General features: G+C 50.1%; 1 protein-coding gene across 29 annotated transcripts in view; it reads left to right on the plus strand.

Annotated features, from left to right (window-relative positions):
* The window catches only part of LPP (LIM domain containing preferred translocation partner in lipoma), a 456,239-nt gene that overhangs the window by 170,318 nt on the left and 264,387 nt on the right, over positions 1-21,534 (plus strand). For all 29 annotated transcript variants that reach the window (XM_075004755.1, XM_075004762.1, XM_075004750.1 and 26 more), the window contains one exon: positions 6,399-6,600. In XM_075004755.1, the coding sequence (XP_074860856.1) occupies positions 6,408-6,600 (193 nt within the window). In that variant the 5' untranslated portion in view covers positions 6,399-6,407. The remainder of the gene's footprint in view (positions 1-6,398; positions 6,601-21,534) is intronic.

A 21,534-nucleotide genomic window follows, 5' to 3' on the forward strand; every position in this document is an offset into this window, starting at 1 on the left:
CACCTGGCAACTGGGGGCAGCGGGAAGCTTCACATCGGCCCTGCCGACCTCCACATCCCAGCCCTGAAAGAAGGCCTCCCCCTTGCTCTCCACGAGGTTGTGTAGGGCGCTGCATGCACCCACAATCTGGGAGATGTTGGTGGGGCCCGCATCAAGGCGGGTGAGGAGACACCTCCAGCGCCCTTTGAGGCGGCCAAATGTGCTCTCCACCACCTGGCGCGCGTGGTTCAGGTGCTGGTTGAAGCGCTCCTGGCTGGCAGACAGATGGCCCGTGTACGGGTGCATGAGCCAGGGCCGGAGGGGGTACGCCGCATCTGCGATGACGCAGAGGGGCATGGTGGTGTCCCTCACAGGGATCTCCCGCTGGGGGATGTAGGTCCCCGCCTCCAGCCGGCTGCACAGGCCCGAGTTCCGGAATACCCGGACGTCGTGGGTGCTGCCAGGCCAGCCCACATAAATGTCCAGAAAACGGCCCCGGCTGTCCACCAAGGCCTGGAGGACTACTGAGTGGTCACCCTTCCTATTCATGTAGTGTCCTCCACTGTGCTCTGGGGCGCGGATGGGGATGTGAGTCCCATCCTGAGCCCCGAAGCAACTGGGGAAGCCCAGGGTGGCAAAGCCCGCGATGGCAGCATTTGGGTCCCCAAGCCTCATGAGCCTGTGGAGGAGCAGGCGGTTGATGGCGCGGACGACCTGCAGGGGAAGCACATGGGAGAGCACCAATGAGGGGTGTGCAGGGTGTGTGTGGCCCTCCCCTGCCAGGGCCCCCCTCCCCTCCCCTCCCATTCCCCTGCCAGGGCTGCCTCCCCCTCCCCCCTTGGGTCCTCTTACCTCCATGAGGACAGCCCCGAGGGTGGCCTTGCTGACGGCAAACTGCTGGCCCATGGATCGGTAGCTGTCTGGAGTGGCCAGGTTCCAGACAGCGATGCCGACCCGTTTCTCGACGCTGAGGACACGCCGCATGGCAGTGTCCTGGTGCCTGAGTGCGGGGGTGAGCCACTGGCATAGCTCCAGAAATGTCTGCCGGCTCATCCGAAAGTTCTGGAGCCAGCGGTCGTCGTCCCACTCACTGAGCGCCAGCCGCTCCCACCAGTTGGTGCTGGTGGGGTAGCTCCACAGCCAGCGGCGGGGGGGGTCGGGGTGCTGCAGGGTTGGGGGTTGAGTCCTCCTCCCCTGCGGGCAGCTCCTCCTCTGTTGCAAGGAGCTGCTCAGCTGCCTCCTGCATGGCATCGAGCAGGGCGAGCACTGCTCCTACAGGGGCGGCTGTGTGGACCTCTGGTGGCGGCGGCGGCTGCTGCTGCTGCTGGGGGTCCATGACTGCGTCGCTCGAGGTGTGCGTGCCTATGGCTCTGCAGACCGCGTGCTGTGCAGGCTGCATGTGTCTGGGAGGGGCCCTTTAAGGGAGCGGCTAGCTGTTGCCCCGGAAGCGCTAGTCCGCCCTGTGACCCTGTCTGCAGCTGTGCCTGGCACCCTTATTTCGATGTGTGCTACTTTGGTGTGTAGACGTTCCCTCTCAGCGCCTATTTCGATGTGGTGCTGCGCAACGTCGAAGTTGAACATCGACGTTTCCAGCCCTGGAGGATGTGTAGACGTTATTCATCGAAATAGCCTATTTCGATGTCGCTACATCGAAATAAGCTACTTCCATGTAGCGTTCACGTGTAGACGTAGCTCTTGTGTCTCTCCGTCAGCCTCAGTGTTCTCTTGCCCTCATTCCCCTGTTCTGCTGCCTTGTCTCCCTTTGTCGCATCCTCCCTCCTGTTACGCACCACACAGCTCTCCCCCACTCTGATGTTTCACTTTTTTTCACCGCTGATTTTGCATCCCCTTGTGGAGTCCTGCATCTATCTGTTATGGAGTTATTAAAAACCAAGCTATTTGCATAAAACTGGCACAGGCCAAAAAAATCACTTTTGTAAGTATTACTCATTCAGTGAAGTGTTTGGAGATGCATCTGTAGGAAGCATGTTTCACTAGCATCAGTGTTAGGCATTGATGCTAATCTCAGATTTGGCAGGTGTACGGCCTCACTTGCTGAGAAGAATCGGATCTGGTGGGTAGGTGGGAGAAGGTCTGAGCTGAATGTGGGACTTAGTTTCATGTTTGTGAGGTGAGTTGGTGGGTTTAACGTGCCAATTCAGCTCAGATTTGGATGGGATTATGAGTTTGATGTGGTTTACACTATCAGCAATATAAGCACATGTGGTGTCGTTACAGTTTTTGGCCTCCACTGTGAAATGACTGCGTGGTTGATAACATTGGTAGGGGTGTGGCAGACTAGGACTGTGCTGCATCTACATGGTTCACATAGGTGACTGTCCTAGTAGACGTTTTGCGAATCAAGATTGAGAGGCACTGCGAGAGAGGTGAGAGCGTAAGGTTACGCACTCCACACCTGTTAGCCTGGTGCCCATTTAACCAGTCACCCTAACGTGCGTTTAAAAAAGCAGTGTGTAGTTTTAGCTGCTAAAAAATAGAATTTTTTCCTTTTGTATTTTGGGAGACTTGCAAGGTGAGTGGATGAATTTTGCTTGTGTCAGGGAACTTGGACTGAGGAGGCAGAAGGGAAAAGGGAACTGGTTTGGGACAGCTAAAGGATGCAAAATGAGAAAACAGATGAAAATACACAGCAGAGGATGAGCAAGAGCAAAGGAGGAACAGAAAAGACAAAGGGGAAATAATACAAATAGCAGAAACAATGCTTTAGCGCATAGGAGAACCACAGTCACAGGCAGGCTCAGAATGAATAGCTGAGATAAGACGGGGTGGTCATTCTGCTCCCAGATCAGCCATTAATATATTCTAGACTCAGGGCTCATTACATGTGAGGTTCCGTGGCTGTTTCTGTTCCACCCACTGCAGCGCGTCACTGGTACTGAGATTGGCATGGCTAATTTGACCCTTTGGCCCATGCTCCCGTGTGTTGTGAATCTGTCAGATGGCCTGGGTGACTGGGGCTGTCACCGAGCCGGTGGGTGGCTGCTCAGGAGTGACAGGACATTGCATGAATAAGACTGTAGGCGCACTTTCTGCAGAGCCTGTAGTGAGCTAATGCCCCAGCATGGTGCTCAGGGGGTGCTGTGCTGTGCGATGTGCCCCCTCCTTCACATGCTATGGAAATGCCGGGCATTCCCACCCAGCCCACTTGGGGTGAAACGCCACACTGCCTTTTAACAGAGGGAGGTGCTTGCTGGCCGCAGGGCTGCTGGCTCTCCAGGTTGAGGGGCTGCGTTGCTGTCCCCTCTCTGCACTCAGGCTGTGAGCAATGTTTTATGTCTCCATCAGAGGTTGGTCCCATCTTAGTGCATGTGGTTTCTGGGTTAGGTGGAGTCAGTTGGATGTGGGACCTTGGTTGAGAGGCAAACTGTGGAGCCAAGGTTTGGATCTGCGGTTCAAGAAATGGAGCACAAAGCAGTGAAATGGATTGGAATAGTTCCCGCAGGGGGCTTGTGGTGGACGCAGGGGTAGAACCCAGATTCCTATCTCTGTTCTGTGGTTTGACCACCAGATTATCCTGCCCGACCAGACTTTCAGTGACATTTACTCCTGGCTTGGGAACTTGTTGCTGTCCGCAGTAAGTGATCCTGGAGAGTAATAAATACAGTTCTAATTGCTAAGTTAATTTTAAAAAGGCACTAGTGTGACTAGGCAGATCTGCCTTTTATTGCCCACCACTGAAAAGACACATGTCATGAGGTTTGGTGCAAAATTCATCCCATCCCACAAGCTTGAGTGTATTGTCACATAGCAAATGCATGAGACAGGACAGTATTTACAAACACAGCACAAGCCAGGGCTTCTCCCTGCATTGTATTTTTTGGAATCCCTCCTGTTATCTATTGCCTCTTATGTGGACTCTGCTTTTCACACTTCTTGGTGGAAATAATGAGCTGCAGCTGGCTGGCTGCCAGAATGAGTCAGCAGAGTAACTCTGGCTCCCCCCCACTGGGTCCTAAGGCTTGGCACCACCTGGTCACTGTTAGACTCCTCTTTAGAAGCATGCTAGGAAAAGTGAAATCTAGATGACTGAGAGAGGACAGACTTCTATGTGTGTCCAGCTGTCTCGCCGTGTTGCTGAGACATTTCCTCGAGCTGTATGTGGAACGTGAGGGGCATGTGATGTGCATGGAGGCTTTAACTTCACAGCAGCCAGGGTATGCCTGTGTTGGCCGCGAGTCTGGTGCGGCAGCTAGGCTCTACAGCAGAGTCCATTCGGCCTCCAGCAGTGTTGGGAGATGGCAGAAGAGGCCCTGTGCGCAAGATAATTGAGATCCCTTTAAGTCATGGGCTTAAATTGCTGCAAGGGAGGCTTAGGTTGGACATTAGGAAAAATTTCCTAACTGTCAGGGTGGTTAAACACTGGAATAAATTGCCTAGGGTGGTTGTAGAATCTCCATCACTGGACATATTTGAGAACAGGTTAGATAAATATCTAACGGGATGCTCTGGGTGGTGCTTGGTCTTGCCATGAGGGTACGGGACTGGACTTGATGAGCTCTTGAGGTCCCTTGCAGTTGTAGTGTTCTATGATTCTATCAGCTGCCTATTTTCTTTCTGACTGTAGCTGCTGACCTTCAACTGGTGGTTTGTGCTGAAAGGTCCGGGCTTATGAAAACCTCTCTGTGACAGGCATTCCAAGAGGCTGCTCTACGTGTGACCGCAGAGGTGTGTCACAGTGGCTAGAGAGCTGCCACCCTGCCGAGTTCAGTAGTTGCTTCTGTCTACACGCCGGTACACCTGGTGGCCCTCTCACCCCCTCGGTTGGCAGACAGTTCTCGCCAATTAACGTGGTCGTTTGTCGGGAGCCCACCGTGGAGCTAGACCGACCTCACACACCAGCCCCACTGAAACGCAATGGCAGCTCTCTTTGTCATCCCAGCCAGAGACTTGGCTGCCTCGCCATTCACGGCAGGAGGCAGTTTGTCAGAACAGTGGTCAGATAATGTTGTCCCGGGCTCTGTCTTCTTCTTCCTGCACTGACCTGTCCATGTTTTTGTTTTGATTTGTTTTTCTGCTTTAGTTGATCAAAGGAAATCCCCAAATCCAGTCTCCCAGGCCTCCTGGGGTTTGTTGCCTTGCGATGTTCTCCTAACCTAAACAAAGTATGTGGGGTAGAAGTGACTGGCAAGTAATGGATGCACAATTAATTAACCCCTTCAGTGCTAAGGAAGTGGCTGATGCAGTGGCTGAGTAAAGGAATATATGGCCTTCACCGCCTTGCTCTTGTTCCCGTTCATTTTAAATTTACAATGATTCAGACTCATGAACTTCAGATGGCTGTTTGGTGCCCTGTGTGAAAGGCATGGGTGGGATTTAGTTCAGCCCCTCATGGAAAGGTGTTTCTGATTCAAATTTTCAAAAGCAGCTAACTAGTGATTTTACCTCTGTTTTGGTGCATCTAGCTTGAGGCCCATGAGCAAGGCCTGCTTTGGGTGTCTAGTGTTTTCAAAAGATCACATGCCTTACAGTGTCTTGTGTCAGCTGTCCAGCAGTGGAGGCATCCAGAATCAGTTGCTTTTGAAAATTTCGGGCTTCTGAAGTTTCCAAAGAGTCCTTGAATGTCAGCGAGACTTTGGCTGCTCAATACCTGAGTGACCTTTGTATTTGGGAATCAGGTCTTTCTGGGGACGTCTGGTAACGTTTTCAAAAGCCTCTGTCAGTTGGTATTGGCGCTCTTCACCAGAGTGTCTGAGCACCTCCCAGGCGCCGAGAGTACCCTCGGAAAACTCTGTGAGGCATGGGCAGTGGGTGAAGCAGGGAAGAGAAGGCATTGCCTTCCCAAAATTGCCTACACTCCTGCTGCCAGGGAAGGCTGGGGCCAGGGTATGTCTGGGCTCTGGGGGAGGAAAGGTTGTGGAAGGGGCAGGGCCTAGGGGCAGAGCATTGGTGTGCCTGGGGTGGGGCTGGGGCTTGCCCTCCCTAGCTGTGCCCTCAACCTCTACTCATGCTGTGAGGACAGTGTGGTCCTCATCTTACTGAGGCATATAGTGTCACCCAGCCATTCTTCACAGCAGGGAAATCATCAGTCGAGTGGCAATGGTGTGCCCCCTTCTTGGCAGCCCTCTGGAGGCTGCAATATGAATGGATGTGGAATTAGACACCACCATCATGCTGAGAACCCTGTTTGAAGTTCAGTGGGGAGGTGGATCCAGTTCCTTCCCACTCTCCAGCCAGCCTGGAAGAGTGGGGAATTCAGCTCAATCTTAGTTCTCTAAGCTGCTGTCTCAGACATACTGTTACAGGACTGCAAACAAATTTGTATTCCAAGTAACAGAGAAACCTCCACACCCACAAACATTTGTGTGTGTTTGTCTTTTGCAAATAAATAAAACAGTTCATCACTTTTTATTTCTAATTTAAAAACCTAAAATGAATTTTTTTTCCTCATCTTTCCCCAGATCTGAACCATGTCCCACCCACCATGGCTGCCCCCAAAGAACACCTCTGAACCCGTCGGTCACGTCACTGCAAGAATGGAGACCACGCCCGCTTTCGGAACACCCAGCATCTCTGTGTCCACACAGCAGACACCAAAGAAGTTTGCACCCGTTGTTGCTCCAAAACCAAAGTACAATCCCTACAAACAGCCAGGGAGTGATGGTAAGAAACCTTTGAAAAGCGGTTTGAGGACATGGCAGGTTCTCCATGCAATCTGTGCAGAATACAAGGCCAGGAAACAGATCCCTGTGTAGTGGGCCAGCACACTGCCATTCACCACTAAGTCCTGCCCTCTTGTGTGTCTAGTCATTGTAAGGAGTGGAGACTGTTATGCTCTATGATCATGAGTAACTTTACATTACTGACCAGTGTTTGAGAATACCCCATTACGGAGCAGTTCAAATGAGAAACTGGGGATAGCTTTTGAATGTATTCCTCTTAGCTAGCCTCACATTATCACCAAAATCATTGTGGGCGCCATCGTATTTCCAAAACAGTTGAGGCCCCATCCACTTCCTTTCAAAGAGTTTTGTGCTTTTGATGTGGGCCCGCTGGGGCTGATCCAAAGTCGTGCTCCAGAGGAAATTGCAGCAGCGGGGGAAGAGTGAGGGCTTTTGCACCGGTTCAGTGGGAGGTACTTTACAAAGTGAGAAGTCTGGGGATGTGGCAGGAGGATGGGGCAAATTGTTGACAGAACTGCTGTCCAACCAATTAGATAAATTGAACATTACGGTTCCCCTCTGTCCCTAGTGACTCATGCTCTTGAGAATTAATATTTTAAATGAATAATTACTGATATGGATATTTGTATGGAGGTTGCGACAGCCTCTCAGCACATTGTTTAACTAAAACAAAACATGAACTCACATGGCTTGACAGGACCGAATGGTAACCACTGATACTTTGCTCTTTCACCACCTACTGCTTTGAAAACACCCTGGGTTTAACACACTCGATCAGATGCATGTGGAAATATGCTGCATCGGATGCTCTGCAGCTTGCTGTCTTGTGGCACCAATCAGTGGAACGAGTAAGTTCCAACGCTAGGGATGCACAAGTGAGATGCCCCTGGAGTTCAGCTCCAGGAATGTGTCAGTGGAGGTCCTCCAATATTCTGTGTCTGACTTCCATTGATTGTTATAGAGAGAACGTTGAGCAAGACAATACTCTTCTTTGGGGGGGTCTTGGTTGTAATTTGTGGGAGATGGGACCCTGGAGGAGTTGGCATATGATGGGAATTCTGTTTACACAAGAATTATCTGTTTGCCGGGTACATAACAGATTTTGATTACAGCTGATTAAAAATATGAGGGGTTTTTTGTACAAAAAAACTTGGTTTTATGTGGGAAATCCTCAAAGGAAACAAATTGCATTTGATTTGGTTTTTGAAAACCTGGACAGTTTTAGATTTTTATTTTGTTTTTGGATTTTTGGATTCCCTTTCCTTTCTGTCTTCCTTCCTCTGAATGCAGTAAAATGAGTCATGTTGGGGTGGGGGGAGGTGGGGGGAAGAAAGCCCAGTGGTTTTCCTTCTTTTCCCTCAACTGTAAGTTTTGAACATTTTTTCAGTTTTGGAAAAGTTAGGGAGCAGCAAAAATGAAAATGAACCGTGGCTTCTCTGGGACTTAAAAAAACAAAACAAAACCCTATTTTTTGAAAAATGGAATCTCAAAGTTTTGGCATTCTAAATTTTGAGGAGTTTTAAAAAGTTGCTTAGTAGAAAAGGAAAACTGGAAAAGAGTGTGGTCGGGGGGAGTGAAAGAATCTCTCAAAATGTGGACTTTACTCATTCTGTTGCACTTATTGACACATCATGGGTGAGACAGGGATGGAAAACCAAAAATCTGTAATTTTAAAAACATTTCAGTTTTTGAAGAGTGAAATTAAATGAAAATTTCAAATGGAAAGAAACTGAAAATCCAGCTTTGCTTTAGGAATTTCTCACTTAAGAGTGAAAGGTTTAATAGAAACTATTTTTTTCTATGCCAAATTTTATCTTTGATGAAACACCTTTTTGTAGTGGGAAAATTTAGTTGAAAAATGGGTTACCTGAGCCAATTAACATTTTTTCATGGCTGTGGGCTAACTGCCTCAATTTAAAAGAAGAGGAGTTGCTGAGGAGGTGGGTGATTAGATGGGAGCAAGTTATTTTCTTTTCTCTTGTCATTTGTACCATGTCGCTCTTGAGGTTTGGGGAGGAGGGAATTGACAAGAATCAAACAGCACCAAAGTTTTTCCTGTCATTACCACTCAGATTGGAGACTTGTGTCATGACTCCTTCCCTGTGGAACAGCACCTCTCATTGGACCCTGTCCTGCAAGGAGCAAATGCTCACAGGTCAGACCCATTGAAACCACTGCGATGGGAGTGCACAGCACCTTGTAGAAGGCCCTTTGCATTTGTCACCATTGGCTCATGTCTTGGTTCTGACTTCATGCTTTTAGAGATCTTCCGAACATCCTGGAAGACTAATGGTAACAAGCAAGAGCTATTGACGATTGTGGTATGAAATATAATTTGCTGAAGTCCTGCCGGTCAGTTTCAGCAGCCAGCCCATCCAAAGCCATTAGCTCAACTGTATATGAATATGGGAATGATTGACTTCTGGGTTCTAAGCGATATCTAGCAGTTAGCTAGCCCATTGGGTGTCATTCCTATTTATTGCTCCGTTGTCTCAGCAAGGCTCCATATTTAATTCCTCAATGATCTCCATTTGTTTTTGTTTGAACAAGCTTGCCCTGGGAAACACTGGGGATTGGCTGATAGCTGCCCATGCAAAGAAGCCCTCCCAGTACTCCTGCCTAAATTTGTTCTTCCATTCTCATGAGCACCTCTTTCAGCTTAGCTGGGAAACTGGAAAGTCAAGAGCTGCAGTTCCCCCTGGGACTCCGATATATTTCTGTCTCTTACCCATTGCCCCCAAATAACTTCATAGGGTTTTTAATTTTCTTCAGGCTTAAGAGGTGCACAGTGTAGAGTTATTCTGCTAAAGGTGAATGGAGGCAAAAGGCACTGCCAAGAGAAATGAAGGATAATATTTTGTGCCCTCTTGTGGCTGAGGACTTTTATACCCACCCTTATCCTGACTCGCTGGTGCTCAGTGCAGTAAATCAATGAGAACACCAGGGATTCAAAGGTCCATCCCCCTAAAATAGGCACGCAAAGCATGTTGGTGTTTATGGGCAGAAAGTTCACTCCACTGATAGCTTGCAGCTCTGCATTTCAAACCAGCAGGCTGTGGTGAGTAGATACTCCTACAACACGTATCATCAATGGCAAAATTTATGAAGCTGCTACCACGAGATTCTCAGGCCGTATTTTTGGTCCTAGTTGAGGCGGATAAGTTGATCTCAAGGGTGCTGCTACAAGCAGCCCTGAATGCAGCTGATACATCCACCCATGTCCTGGCCACAGGTATTGTCATGAGAAGGGGCTCATGGCTTCAGGCCTCATGCCTCCCACTGAGGTCCAACAAACAGTTCAGGACCTCCCCTTTGAAGGGTGGATAAGAGACTACACTGGCTTAAGGACTTGAGAGCCACTGTAAAGTCCTTGGGCATCCGCATCTCTGCTTCTATCTCCCCACATGCACACACAGTAGGAACATTTCACTGCTTGCCCTCCCCTGCACCCGTACCACTCACAAGATTGCCAGGATGGCCAGCAGAGAAGAAACATGAATGGCAGGAGGTGCCCACGTCAGTCTTCCGGCCAGGGTTTGAGCCAGCAACAGCCTTAATCGGTCCATTAACTGGCATTTTGAAGGTACGATCAAGGGTGGCACACCAGTCCCACAGTTGGATCCACGCCATCTTACCTTCTTGTCCCAACTATCCCCTGTCTACTGGGCATGGTCCCAGATTATGTTGTATTGCCGGGTCCTTTGCATGGTAAAAAGGGGATACTCCATCTAATTCTGTGCCATCCCTCCCTCCCTGTCTCTCTCCTGGGACCCTTCTCACAAGCAACTCCTTGTCCAAGAGGTACAGTTGTTTGTAGCTATAGGGGCATTGGAGGAAGTTCCTCAGGAGCAAAGGGGTGAGTGGTTTTGTTCATGGTATTTCCTAATTCCAAAAGCTAAGGGAGGGCTCATGCACATTTTGGACCTGTGAAAGCTCAACAAGTTCATAAAGAAGATCAAGTGTCTCATGGTCTCCCTGGCTTCTATAATACCCTCCATAGATCCAGCAGGCTGGTGTGTCACTGTCGATTTGGAGGATCATTATTTTCATATTGCTTTTGATCCAACTCACAGAAAGCATTGCAGGTTCATGGTAAATAGTATCCACTGTCTGTTCACAGTCCTGCTATTTGGCCCATCAGCCGTTCCAAGAGTATTCACCAAATGCATGGTGGTAGTCAGTGCCTTCCTGCACAGGCATCATATTCAAACGTTTCCACACCTTGATGACTAGCTGATCAAGGATTGCTCTGACTTCCAAGTTGGCACCTGCCTCATGTTTGCAGAGCCACATTCAACAATCTCGTGAATGAGGCCAAATGCACCCTGTCCCTGGTCCAGAGGATGGAGTTTGTGGGAGCATTGCTGGACTCCAATGAATCAAGAGCGTTCCTCCAGGAACCTTGTTTCCAGGATCTGGCCAAGATTATTCATGGCCTCAGACTGTTCCCCACCACAGTGAGAAGGGGTTGCATGAATTACTGGTGCATATGGCAATCTGCACATTCCTGATTCAACACACCAGACTCCAGCTCAGACCTCTTCGATCTTGGCTGGTGTACATAGACTGACCAGGCAGAGACAGTTTGGATAGGGCAGTGACCTGGCCTTGCCCAGTCCTCGACTCCCTACTATGATGAACAGGTTCCTAAGCAGTTTTCTCACGCATCCCTTTCACTTCCCTGCAACTATTCCTGTCTATGTTGACAAACCCCCGAGATATGATCTGGGGGAGCCCACTGAGGGGACCTCAGGACACAAAGATCCTGGGCCCAGTCCAATTTGGTTCCCCACATCATTGTCAGGGGACTGAGGGCAATCTGTCTGCCTTGTTACGTCTTTCAGTCCCACCTAGCAGGGCACTGTGTCTTGGTCATGATGGACAATACAATGGCAAATATTCTATGTAAAACAAATGGGCGAAGGGGGTTGCTTGCTTCTGTCACCTGTGCCAGGAAGCCGTGATGCTATGCGTGTGGTGCATTCCATATACATGCAGATGTCATATCTCTTAGGGGTTGAAAACGAGCTGGCAGCTCACTGCAGTGGATTCTTCCAAGGTCATGAGTCTTTGCTCCACCCAGATGTCATGAAATCAATTTTCCACAGGTGGGGCTGTTACTCATAGACCTATTTGCCCCATATCGGAAAGGAAAGTGCCATTCTGTTTTGTTCTTTACAGAACAACATCCTGGCCTCCCTCACGGATGCATTCAACCTCCACGGAGAAGAATGTCTCCTTTGCGCTTTTCCTCCCATTGCACTCATACACAAGGAACTCCTTGAAGTCCAAAGGAACCAAGACAAAATCCTTTTCATAGTGCCAGCCTGGACCCATCAACGTTGGTACCCAGACAGGCCTCTATACCTGTCATTCTGGACTAACTATTCTGTCCTAAGCAAGAAGGTTTGACAGTCACTTCTACTAAGGCCCACTTAGCCACTCTGTCAGCCTTCCGCTTAGGCATACTCAGACACTTGGTGTCTATGAACCCCATGATTGGCCACTTCCTAAAAGGCCTGCAGAGTCTTTATCATCGGGTTCATGAGCAAGGCTCTTCCTGGGACCTCAGCCTAGTTCTGTATAGATTGTTGGGCCCACTGTTTGAGCCTTGGGCCTTGAGCTCCCTCGTCTACCTTTCCTATAAGATAACAGAGAGGTAGCCATGTTAGTCTGTACTCCAACAAAACAAAACAGCAGAAATGTAGCACTTTAAAGACTAATAAAATTATTTATTCAGTGCTGAGCTGTCGTGGGACAAACCCACTTCATCAAGTCAATCTCATTTCCAGTACAGACTGACATAAGTACAGAGGACCAAAAAAAAGGAAAAGAAAAGGCAGTAAAACTGACACGGGGGGATGTGGGGCAGGGGATGTTAATTGTCCTGCCTGAGATAATTACAATTACAGTTAACTGAGGTAATTGATGTCTCTGTTCATGCCATGTGTTAATGTGTCGAATTTCAATATGAATTCCAACTCACAAGTTTCTTGTTTTTAAATCTGTTTTTAAATTCTTTTTGCTCCAGGACACACATTCTCAGGTCTTTAACAGAATGGCCCACTCCATTGAAGTGTTCACTGACCAGCTTATGTGTACTGAGTTTCTTGATGTCTGCTCTGTGTCTGTTTATAACTCTGCTGCCAACTTTGTCCACATATTTATTCTGGGGATACTATCACTGGACCTAACCACATTAGTTACAAGATCAAAGGCACATTCTCATGCACTTCCAGCAACATTATATCTGCCATTATGTGCCAGCAATGCCCTGCCACTAAATATATTGGAGAGACTGGGCAAAACCTCTGCCAAAGAATAAATGGACACCGTTCTCCCTGGGCGAAAATTTCATCCACAGCGTTGCTGGCCCAGATCCCCACTCAGGAGGTCTGCAGAGCTGCACCCTGATTATCCATCCCCTTCTTCACTGTACACTCTGCAATCACCCATCTGGCTAGAGATGACACGGCCTTTGGAATAGGCAGTGTAGAACTTCTTGCTTGAGTCATGGGCTCACGAGTCAATTGGTTGGAATGCACCTGCTACTATGCACGTGTGCATGTACATACTTGATTGGAATGGAAGTGTACGGCACATCTCAAAGAACAACGATTATGAGAAGATGGTCTTATGTTTCTATAGGTCCTTCAAGCACTGAACCACATTTCTCAAGTACTAAAGTCCCACAGCCAGATTTTCCAAGCTGTCAAGCTCCATTGTGCTTACTTTGTGGTTTCCAAAAGGGACCAATGTCCAAAGTACTGAGCGCTTTTGAAAATTGACACACCTGGTTTCATGCTTTAATGGGAGCTGACTTCTTTGGAAAACCTGGTCCTAAGTGACCATTGGTTATTTGTTCTGCTGTGATTAGTTTCTTAGACGTGTAGTGGTGGCTTTTACAGATGTACATCAGGACTTTTCTTGTATGATGATTCCTATTCTAGGGTTGGGAAAAACATGAGCAGAAGACACCATGGTGTGGCCTGTTTTTTTGGTCACTGCTTCCCCTGTGAACTAGTGTCTCCAAATAGCCTTTTTCTTTGTCCTAGTCAGCACATCTGTGCATCATCTGAAACAGGATCTGTGTAGAAAGGTTCGGTCATCTTCACGCTTTCACTAATGGAACCAGCTTCTGGTTGTTCCATTTCCTTTTGCCACTTGAGGTTTCCTTCACCCTTGCTGCCTAGATTAGGCTGTAGAGCCAGTTAGCTGCTGCCTGTAGTGCCAGTGTCTTGCTGACAATTTTATCCCTGTTTTGTATTCTCTGGCTATATGGCACTTACCGAATCATCAGGAGGTCACTGATGTACAAGTCTGCACAAAAGAGTGTTGTGTAAGAGGAGCTTTATTTACTCAAGGCTGGCAGAAGACCGAAGCAAGCATGTGGGAGGTAGGAGCCAACAACTCTGGTCTGTTGCATTGTAGCAGTCAGTCACATACCAGAATTATCTGGCTTTAGGCTGTGTCACAGCTGAGGGCATTGACTGACCAATTAAAATCCCACTGGTGGGGGAGCAACAGCCTGAGCAGTGTTCTTGCAGACTTACCTGCTTCTGCAATTTTGGGGTATTAGAGATACCTGAAGCAGAAGGGGTCCCCACCAGGGCTAATGCTGCTTAGCTGAACCAATGGTGTGTTTTAAATTTCCCCAGCTTAGACAAGTGCCTGCTCTCTGCCCATATGCCTTGTCCAGGACACATGTCCCTGTGTCCCTATAGCTAATACTAATTGTAGTTCTTTACCTAAACTACTTCCATGAAAACTAAAGGGGAAGGGAATTGAATCTTATTATACATAGCTGTATCCAAGAACACACCATAAATCATTTTCCCTGATACCTTATTACATTGTGTTCTCATTTTGCTTTATAACATTTGGTGGCAGTGCCTGGCATTTTAATAAGCTCAGCCCAAGGGCATAAACATTCCTGTTCCAGGTGGGCCTGATCCTGAGACGTGCTGTTTGCTCAGAACCAGAGGCGTCCTTAGCAGTAGCAATGCAATACTTCTCTCTCCATCTTCATAGACACAGTTCTGCCCAGCATAACATAGGCTTTCAGGAGAAAAACGTCTTAATCCTGCTGCCATTGAAGTAAGGCATAACTGCCATAGACTTATAGGTAGAGGTCTGTAGTCTCTAAATATGCTCATTCAGCTCTCTCCTATGTGTAATACTGTGTGTATAACATAACAGCAACTGGGGAAAAGGACTCACTGCATTTGCTTTGAGAGAAGAGCATCTGGAAGGTAGAAATGACTGAAAAATGTTTTCTTCTTCATCGAGTGTCCCCGTGGGTGCTCCACAATAGGTGTTGGGCTCGCCCGGCACCGCAGATCGGAATTCTTCCAGCAGTTTCTCCTGGATCGCGCATGCGCTGGTGCGCGCCGCTGCCTTGCACGTCCCCAGCCACGTGCGTGATCCGGTCCCCGCCAGTTCCTTCTCAACCACCATCAGCTGCAGACGGAATCCGCTCAGGCTACGGCCAGAGTCAGATTAGCTAGAGTTTTACGTGTAAATTGTTGTTCTTTTTTCTTTCAAAAAAAAAAAAAAAAAAGAAAAGAAAAAAAATAATAAAAAGATAGAGAGGAGCGGAGAAGATGCATGGAAGTGTAGGCCAGTAGGCCTCCCGCCGCTGCAGGCCGGTATCTGCAACGGGTAAACAGGCACGAATTGAGTGCTAAGTGCCCTATCAACAACAAAAAGACTCACCGCAATGTCCTCTTCAGGCTTTAAAAAGTGAGAGTCCTGCCGCGAAGCCATGCCGGCCTCCGATGGGCATAGCGAATGCATTCGGTGCCTGGGGGAATCACACGTTACCCAGAAGTGTTCCCACTGTGCTAAGCTCACAGCCAGGGCCAGGAAAGGCAGAGAAATGCGGCTGAAAATACTCCTGTTTGATAAGGCTCTCCAGCCCAACTTGCCGGAGAGACCTCAACCAGAGGGGCCCTCAGGGCTCCACAAAAGGAAGGCAGCTTCCCTCACCCCCTCGGTGCAGAAACGGAGGAAGCTCTCCCCAGCCCGATCCCTGCCAGCGGTCTCAGCGAGCGGGACGGGCGGAGCACACAGCCCCCAGCCGCATACTCAAACAAGCAGCAGCGCAGCAGCGCACGTGGCAGAGGCTGAGCCTCCGATTACCAAACAGCCAGCACGCGTGGCACCTAGAGCGGTGGCCAGGCAAGCGCCGGAACCGGTGGCACCGACCCCTGTGGCGCCAGCGGTGCAGGGCCAACAGGCACGGAGCCTGCAGGCACCGGAGGACGTCATCCGCACGGCACCGCAGCTGAGCGGGCTGAGCGCGGCGCCGACAGCGGGGCCGAGATCCCCGGCATGGGAGGGGGCGGTGCCAGCCCCGCAGGGGAGGGGGAAGGCAAGAGCAAAAACCTGGCACTGCAGCCCTTCTCCGGACAGGGCTGCAATGCTGCTATCAACAAGCCCTCCCCTTACGCTGCACAGGCCACCCAGAAGATCTGGGTCTCCACCGGCCTATCCAAAGCCTCCTTCTCTGTTTCTCCAACCTACATCACCATGGCTTGGGCTACCTTCGCCCTTTGTGCAACTGGATCTCCTGGAGTACTATCACAAACCAGTTTCACTGTTATCTGTATCGTCGTGGAGATCTCACTCTCCCAGACGTCGGGGGTACGCACCCCGAGAGTGGTCCAGGTCTCCTTCCCTGGACCCGTGCCCGTGCTGCCATGGTCGTTCTTATCATGCTGGACACAGACACCCCAGGCCTACACCTAGGGGCAGGTCCCCCCCGGCCGTCCAATACCCCCGTGGACACTCCCGGCCGGAGACGGAAACACAGCTATCTCAAGGGGAGTTAATTTTAGAACCCCGATACTTTCCTTCGCAACCCTCCAGCGAGCGGGTGTACCATCGGCCGCAGGAACCTGAGAGTTAGAGGGAGGTTTACCCTCGTGGTTCCTCCTCATCCTCCCCTGATGAGGCCACGGCCCCCGGGGACGTTGCTCCCCCGGACGATCTCAAACAGTTTCAGGAGCTGTTTAAAAGGGTGGCTTTTACGCAAGGCATCCAAACGGCAGAAGTGCAGGAGAAACATCACAAACTCCTGAAAAATTTGAGACCCCCGGCTTCATCCAAAATCGCTATCCCACTCGACGAAGCCATTATGGAGTCAGCCACTACCATATGGCAGACCCCGGCCTCCGCTCCACCTATGAACAAGAGAGTGGATAAGAAGTACTTCGTCCCGGCGAAGGGCATGGAGTTCCTTTTTAGTCACCCACAACCAAACTCATTGGTGGTAGAATCGTCTCAGCAGAGATCAAAGACTTCTCAGTACAAATGGGGGGGTTCAGACAAAGATGCCAAGAAGCTAGAGCTGTTTGGCAGGAAGGTACATTCCTCCTCCACCCTGCTATTGAGAATGGCAAACTATGCAGCACACCTAGCGAACCATAATTTTGATAATTACTCCAGGCTTACTTCTCTCATGGATTCGCTTCCGGAAGATAAGAAGCCGGTGCTAAAGGCAATTGTGCAAGAGGGCTACGCGGCTTCGAGGACGGGAGCCCAGATCGCCCTGGACGTGGCAGACACAGCGGCACGCTCAACGGCTACAGCGGTGGTCATGCGTAGAGAATCCTGGCTCCAGACATTGGGTATCCTGAGGGATCTGCAGGCGAAGATTGTGGATCTTCCCTTTGACACACAGAAATTGTTTGCAGACTCAACCAACTCGGTCCTCCACTCCAGTGAGGACTCCAGAGCTACACTTGGAACTCTGGGTATTTATACCCCTCCATATAGGAAGAAAAAGTATTACCCTCAGCAAAGACGATACCCGTACCAACCACAGCGTGCTCAGTACCAACGGGGCTACGACCAAGGGTGACATCAACAGCAGCAACAGTACAGAACTCCCAGGCGACGTTCTCAACAAAGCCGTGCATCCTCGGGGCAGGCCCAAAGGCAACAAGTTTGACGGGCATGTCGAGGGCTGCACTATCGCTACCATCGTGCAGTGCCATTCCCAGCTCATGTTCCATCATCGCCTCCAACTGTTTCACTCCCAATGGCAAAAGATCACCACAGACAAATGGGTACTGGAGATCATAGCCACGGGTTATGCGATCCCTTTCCAGTCGCTCCCACCGCCGAAACCTCCTCCCAGGCCCCACCTCAGGGACGCTTCCCACAAGGCGAGACTCAAACAGGAGGTGGACCATCTTAAGTTCATAGGGGCGGTGGAAAGAGTGCCGGAGCAATTCCAGGGGAAAGGCTTTTATTCACGCTACTTCCTCACAGAGAAGAAAACAGGAGGCTGGAGGCCCATCTTAGATCTTCGGGGCCTCAACCGGTACTTGCGCAAACAACGTTTTCGGATGATCACAGTCGCCTCCATACTCATGGCACTGGACGATGGAGATTGGTTTGCAGCCCTCGACTTACAAGATGCTTACTTTCATATAACGATCCACCCGGCACACAGGCGCTTCCTCCGTTTTACGGTCGGCAAGGAGCATTTCCAGTACAAGGTTCTCCCGTTCGGCCTCTCCTCAGCCCCCAGAGTCTTTACCAAAACCCTGGCAGTGGTGTCAGCCTACCTGCACAGACGGGGTATTTATATTCCCATACCTGGACGACTGCCTATTGAAAGGGGCCTTGAAGGTAGAGGTCCTACGCATGATACGCGTAACAGCAGACACATTTTCTTCGCTGGGCTTAGTCATCAACCTCGCGAAGTCAAAGACCTACCCCACACAAGACATAGAGTTTATAGGGGCATGTATAAACTCTATCACAGCAAGGGTGTATCTACCCGATGCCCGCTTTCGCGCCATCTGTTCGCTGGTGCAAGTCATTACATACAGCCCCACGGTGCCGGTCTTAACGTGCTTGCAGCTGCTGGGCCACATGGCGGCGGCGACATTTATGGTGCAGAATGCCAGATTGCACATGCGCAGCCTACAACATTGGCTGGCGAGCGTCTACAAACCGGCATCCCACACTGTCAACAGGGTGGTATCGCCCATGACAGAGGTGCGCAGATCCCTGCAGTGGTGGGTAAACCCCAAGAACCTGCTAACAGGGGTACCCTTTCACCAACCACAAATCTCTATTTTTCTTACTACTGACGCTTCCCACATAGGATGGGGAGCACACATCGGTGACAAGGTGACGCAAGGACTATGGTCCCCTACGGAACAGTTGCTGCACATAAATATACTGGAGCTCAGAGCAGTGTTCAACGCCTGCAAACATTTTCAAGACCACATACAGGGCAAAGTAGTTGGGATCAATACAGACAATACCTCCACTATGTTTTATATAAATCGACAAGGAGGAGCCCGATCCTGTGCCCTATGTGCGGAAGCAGTTCGGCTGTGGAACTGGTGCATCGCCAACGATATAATGTTGAAAGCCTCGTATTTGCCGGGAGCTCACAAAGTGAAAGCAGACCAGCTGAGCAGGCGCTTTGCACTCACGCACAAATGGCAGATCCACTCTGATCTGCTACGACCGATCTTTCACACATGGGGGTTTCCCCAGATCGACCTGTTTGCCACTCAGCACAACAAGAAGTGCCCCCAGTACTGCTCCAGGGCAGGATTGGGGCAGGGGTCCCTGTGGGACGCATTCACGATTTCATGGAAGGGCCCCCTACTTTACGCGTTTCCCCCCACAGTGCTCATCCACAAGGTCTTGCAGAAAGCCAGAAGGGAGAGAGCCCGCATGATTCTAGTAGTCCCAACGTGGGATCGACAGCAATGGTTCCCCTTGCTTCTGAGCATGTCGGACCGCCCACCGCTCCCCCTTCCGGTGGCGCCGGACCTACTCACGCAGGCCCAGGGGTCCATAGTGCACCCACACCCTCAAGGTCTGCGCCTACAAGCATGGCTAATCCATGGCTCAGCTCCCTAGAAAGCACATGTACGGAGGGAGTACAAGTCCTGGAAAGTAGCCGAAGGACCTCCACCAGGAAGACCTACAAGCAGAAATGGACTTGATTCACTGCCTGGTGTTCCGCCAAGCAGTTAGCTCCCCTTGACGTTCCTATACCTGTAATACTAGAATACTTATTGGACCTCAAGAGGGGCGGGCTTTCCCTATCCTCGCTAAAAGTCCACCTCGCCGCTATATCTGCTTTTCGGCACGCAGAGGAGGGGCCCACGGTATTTGCCCATCCTATTGTTACCAGGTTCCTGAAGGGGCTGGTAAACCTGTACCCCCCTCGGAAACCGCTTCCACCATCGTGGAACTTGGACTTGGTGCTCAGCACGCTAACGGGTCCATCATTTGAACCCTTAGCTACAGTTCCCCTACATCTCCTTACGATAAAAACAACATTCCTCCTTGCAATTACGTCAGCTCGCAGGGTGAGTGAGCTCGCAGCAGTTATGGCAACGCCACCCTGCACAGTATTCTCAAAGGAGGCGGTAACTTTACGGCTGCACCCAGCCTTTGTTCCGAAAGTTTCTTCAGAGTTCCACCTTAACGAACCAATAGTTTTACCCTCGTTTTAGCCGAAGCCTCACAGCTCCAGCAAGGAGGCGCGCCTACATCTCCTAGACGTGAGAAGGGTGTTGGCCTTCTATATAGACAGAACTAAGTCCTTCCGGAAAACGGACAGACTTCTAGTCTCTCTCGCTCCCAGGTCAAAAGGAGAAGGTCTCTCTTCATAGAGAATCTCTAAGCATATTGTGTCCTGTATAAAAATGTGCTACGAACTTCGAAAGACTCCTTTGCTAGCCCCGCCTAGGGCTCACTCCACCAGGGCGGTGGCGGCGTCAACAGCCTTCTTCAAGGGCATCGCGTTAAAAGACATCTGTAGAGCGGCGACCTGGTCATCCTATGACACCTTCGCCAAACATTATGCACTACATCGGGTATACCAAGAGGACACCCGTCTGTCGACAGCAGTCCTTTTGGGGGCGAGCTGCACATAAACCAATTACCCACCTCCTTACTTGGGTTACTACTGGGTAGTCACCTATTGTGGAGCACCCACGGGGACACTCGATGAAGAAAGAAGTTACTCACCGTAGTAACGATGGTTCTTTGAGATGGGTCCCCGTGGGTGCTCCACCACCCGCCCATCCTCCCCGCTTTGGATCTCTGTTTAGTGTTTTTCAGGAGCATCCGAGGCGGTTGGTCAAGGAACTGGCGGGGACCGGATCGCGCACGTGGCCGGGGACGTGCAAGGGAGCGGCGCGCGCCGGCGCATGCGCGATCCAGGAGAAACTGCTGGAAGAATTCTGATCTGCGGCACCGGGCAAGCCCGACGCCTATTGTGGAGCACCCACGGGGACACATCTCGAAGAACCATCGTTACTACGGTGAGTAACTTCTCTTTCCCGCTGTATTGCAATAAGTCTCATTTCTTTCATTGTTCTGTAATCAGCACTGCAGTCTTTGCTCCAGTTTCAGTCCAGAACAGAGACTTAGGGTGACTTCAATTTACTTCACAAATACTGTCCCCCTGCTACGTACCCTTTCCTTCCCTCACCATTTTGCAGCTGGAGAACCAAGGCACAGGAAGATTAAGTGACTTGCATCAAGATACCCGTGGCTGAGCTGGTGAGCCCTCAAATTCTCATGACTCCCAGAAGCTGGGGGTTTAAGAAAGAGAGACTCATGAGTAAAATCCCAACTGTTGGCAACACTCTGCAAATGAGAATGTAGCTAAACTCATGGGGTCCTGTCAGCTTGTCTGTGTGTCTCCTGTGGTTTATTCCCTTGACCACCATATGAGAGATGGGTACCCCTCCTGCAACGTATGATCCAGTGCCATGTTTTCTGTCAGAGGTACTGTGGACTTGCTTTACACAATTAGTGGTGCATTGCTGGAGATGTTATAATTACTACTGTTGATGTATGTTCCTAAATTCTGGCACCCTGGGTGAATCTAATACCAGCAAAAGTGGGAACAGTTATTATGGGA

The sequence above is a fragment of the Carettochelys insculpta genome, chromosome 10, assembly GCF_033958435.1.
Source record: "Carettochelys insculpta isolate YL-2023 chromosome 10, ASM3395843v1, whole genome shotgun sequence".
Taxonomy (NCBI): domain Eukaryota; kingdom Metazoa; phylum Chordata; order Testudines; family Carettochelyidae; genus Carettochelys; species Carettochelys insculpta.